The 3,991-nt window shown below is 41.0% G+C and overlaps 1 protein-coding gene across 1 annotated transcript; it reads left to right on the top strand.

Annotated features, from left to right (window-relative positions):
• Positions 1-1,740: 1,740 nt before the first annotated feature.
• LOC145823784 (uncharacterized) lies at positions 1,741-2,748 on the top strand. Its single transcript, XM_082923305.1, has one exon. The coding sequence runs from the start codon at positions 1,741-1,743 to the stop codon at positions 2,746-2,748; it is 1,008 nt and encodes a 335-aa protein (XP_082779431.1).
• Positions 2,749-3,991: the final 1,243 nt, after the last annotated feature.

Raw genomic sequence — 3,991 nt, 5'->3', positions numbered from 1 at the left:
TCTGACTAATGTTACATCGTTACATAGATAATAATTTCTATGTACGCTTCAGATATTTATCTACATCTTTTATTTTAATTTGCTGCATTATTTAATTTAATTACTTGGAATTAATCAAAGAAATTTTAGAATTAGCTAATTGTGAATCCAACCCTGGTCACTGGAATGGGTCGTGACAAAAGTGGTATCAGAGCAATGGTTATATAAAAAAAAAAAAAAACATACCATTAAATTAAAAAACACGCGTACCATTAGAAAAACAAGATAAGAAGAAGAAGAAAAAAAATAAAAATAAATAAGTCTTACCTTAGTCCTTATGGTTATAGTCTTACCTTAGTCCTTATAGTAATAAGTCTTTTGTTAGTTCTATAGCTAAGTTAGGCATCCTGTCGTGCAGGCAATGTTAGAACTTAACTTTGGCGACTCTTTTTGGTACGGGCCTAATCTCTCGGATGTTGAAGGAAGTTTTGAAAATAACAGTTACGTTCCAAACTTACTAGAGGAAATAGGCAATTCAGAAGCAATAGTTAGGCAGGCAGACCCGACCCTCAACCAATTTATGGGCCGACTAGTATACTTAAGGGTCGTCCCCACAGAAGTAGACACACAGTGGTGGAGCGTTGACGCTATGAGTACCTTAGACAGGTTTTTGGGACCTACACGGGTAGTAGGCATGGCCTCGAGTCAAGTATATCCTTGTTATTTAGTGGCACCTTGACCTTTAGAGTTTGTGACTCGACGAGAAAATGCCTTCTTAAGTGATCACATTCAAGCAAGAGTCCCTTCCCCTCAAATCCTAATTGATACTCAGACGATTGACTTTGGTGATATTATGACATATGTGGAGGTTCCTGTACGTATCACGGGGCGACAACTGTGGGGTTACAAGGAAGACATCCCCATGTACTGAGTAGAGATGGTATGGCGATGCTTTGGCATCGAGCAAAGCGGTTGGGAGTTTGAGCATCACATGCAACTGCAGTACCCATGGCTATTTTCAACCTAAGATCCTGATAACAAAATCCTTTCTTTTGTTGTTTTTGTGTTTTTCTTTTTCATTGTGTTTGGTGTCCAAGCGAGCTGACCATGATCTAGTTTTAACCCGTTTTGTCATGAAGGGTTAGGCACTAAAATTGACATAACTACAAGTGATGTACCAACACCATTATACATAAATAAAATTGGTGTTTTGTGAATAATGTATATATTGTCTATGTTTTGTAGATTATGTGAATATGTTTTAATTTAGGTAATTAATAGAAATCATGCACCACGTTTATTAAAATTGTTTTATAGCTATGGCTAACGATGGATATGGTACCGGATCATCATCCAATGGAAAAGATTGTGGAAAGAGCTGTTACTAGTTTCTTACAAGCCTTACAGAAAAATGGGTTACCAGAACATCGTGAAGGGACAACTACGACTAAACAATTCCAAGACTTGAAACCTTCCATGCTCACAGGAGGCTCAAACCCGTTGGTAGCTGAAGCTTGGGTTAAAGAAATGGAGAAGATTTTTCGTGCCCTACCCTGTACAGAAGAACAGAAAGTATCCTTCGCCACTTTCACTTTCACTTTCACTTTCAAGGAAGATGCGCAGGAATGATGGCTCCTCACCTTAGAAAAGGAAGAGATCGTGACTTGGGCAAGATTCCTAGAGGTGTTCTATGAAAAGTACTTTCCAGAATCACTACGAGAGCAGAAGGCATCCGAGTTCCTACATTTGAGGTAAGGAACAATGTCGGTGGCGGAATACAAAAGTAAGTTCACACGACTAGCACGATTTGCACCGTATGTTATTCCGACAGAAGCCCGAAAAGCAAGGAAATTCGAAGCAGGATTAGATGCGGAAATCAAAGATAGGCTTGAGGTTCTAAAACTACCAACCTATGCAGAGGTGGTGGATCGAGAATATATCACCGGAAAAGGAATTAAAATCGCACGTTCAAGTGGAATGTGTCAAAAGAAGCAGTTTTGGGAACCAGTCGAAGGATCAAGGGTAGCCCCACCAAAGAAAGTAAATCCCAGATCTACTAGCTCGACTGGTTCGGCCAACCAAATTTTTACGATTCCCAGGGGTAGCACCATTTTGAATTGTTCGAGTTGCGGAAAGGCTCATAAGGGACGGTGCTATTGGGCAATAGAAGCATGCTATAGGTATGGCCAAGTTGGCCATGTGATGAAAGACTGCCCAAAATTCACAAACTCTGTGATGGGTACCTCTGAACTAGTTCAGAAACCAAGAACTGCCATAGGAGGAATGAAGGAACAGAAGCGCCAAGGGAGAGCTTTTGCGTTAGTACCTGAAAATTCCAATGCTACGGAGAACGTTGTGACAGGTACACTTTCTGTTTGTGATCACTTAGCTCATGTTCTCTTTGACTCTGGTTCCACTCATTCTTTTGTTGCACCACACTTTGTTCCCAAGTTAACATCAACAACTGAACCATTGGGATATGCATTATCTGTGGCTTTTCCATCTGGTGTCTCCACGCTTAGTACAAAGGTATGCAAGTCCTGTGTTATATCCCTAAAAGATGAAACCTTGTATGTAGATCTAATTCCACTCCACATTAGTAGCTTCGACATAATCTTAGGAATGGATTGGCTTGCTGCCAACCATGCCTCTATTGACTGTATAACCAAAAAGGTCTTTCTTCGATTACGCGACCAATGCGAGCTGGTTTTCGAAGGAACTGGAGTTTCTACCACTCCGTATTTGATATCCTCCGTGATAGCCCAGTGAATTTTGAGAAAAAGTCGTGGTGGTTATATTTGTTATGTGGTCGACGCTCAACAAATAAACCCAACACTCGATTCAATACTGGTCGTTCGAGAATTTTCTGACGTTTTTCCTGAAGACTTACCTGGTACCTTAGTTGATTGAGAAATCGAATCCACCATCGACACTCAACCCAATACACAACCGATCTCCAAAACCCCTTACTGCATGTTGTTGGCGGAATTGAAGGAACCAAAAACCCAACTCCAGGAACTCCTGGACAAAGGCTTCATTCGACCAAGTACCTCACCATAGGGAGCTCTAGTATTGTTTGTAAAGAAAAAGGATGACACGATGAGGTTATGCATCGATTACCGGGAGCTAAACAAAGTCACCATCTAGAATCGATACCCCTTGCCAAGAATCGACGACTTGTTTGATCAACTTTAAGGCGTTCAAGTATTCTCCAAAATCGACTTGCGTTCCGGCTATCATCAACTAAAAGTCAAAATGGAAAGCATCGAGAAGACGGCCTTCAGAACACGCTACGGGTACTAAGAGTTTTTTGTCATGCCATTTGGTGTCACAAATGCTTTAGTGGCCTTCATGAACCGAGTGTTCAAACCATATCTTGATGAGTTCGTCACTGTCTTCATTGACGACATTCTTGTATACTTCAAGTCACCAGAAGATCATGAGCGACACTTACGAACAATGCTGCAAACACTACGTGATCACAAACTTTATGCCAAGTTAAAGAAATGTGAATTCTGGATCACTAGTGTACACGTCCTCGGTCACGTCATTAATAAGGATAACATCTTGGTTGACCCCCAAAAATTTGCAGCAATCGTGGATTGGCCACGACCTACTAACGTGTCCGAGATTCAAAACTTCTTGGGTCTAGCCGGCTATTACCGACGCTTCGTTCAAAATTTCTCAAAGATGGCATCACCCTTGACCCAGCTAACTCATAAGAACACACCCTTTGAATGGATTGACAAGCAGGAACGTTGCTTCCAGGAGTTTAAAAACAGGCTTGTGACAGCTCCAATACTGGCACTCTTCACAAGAACTGATGGGTTCGTAATTTATAGTGATGCCTCATATAATGGTTTGGGTTGTGTTCTTATGCAGAATGGGAAAGTCATTGCATATGCCTCGCAACAACTAAAGACTCATGAGAAAAATTATCCAACGCACGATCTAGAATTGGTTGCAGTAATCTTTGCCCGTCATTATCTCTACGGTGCAACTTGCGAGATTT

Source organism: Camellia sinensis, chromosome 4 (genome assembly GCF_055761805.1).
Source record: "Camellia sinensis isolate YWXY chromosome 4, ASM5576180v1, whole genome shotgun sequence".
Taxonomy (NCBI): Eukaryota; Viridiplantae; Streptophyta; class Magnoliopsida; order Ericales; family Theaceae; genus Camellia; species Camellia sinensis.
Note: the sequence above shows the minus strand (reverse complement) of the source record. Positions and strands in the feature narration are given on the sequence as shown.

Excerpts from the sequence above, each read along its gene's own strand:
- LOC145823784 (XM_082923305.1), top strand. The coding sequence starts at position 1,741 with ATGTCGGTGGCGGAATACAAAAGTAAGTTCACACGACTAGCACGATTT.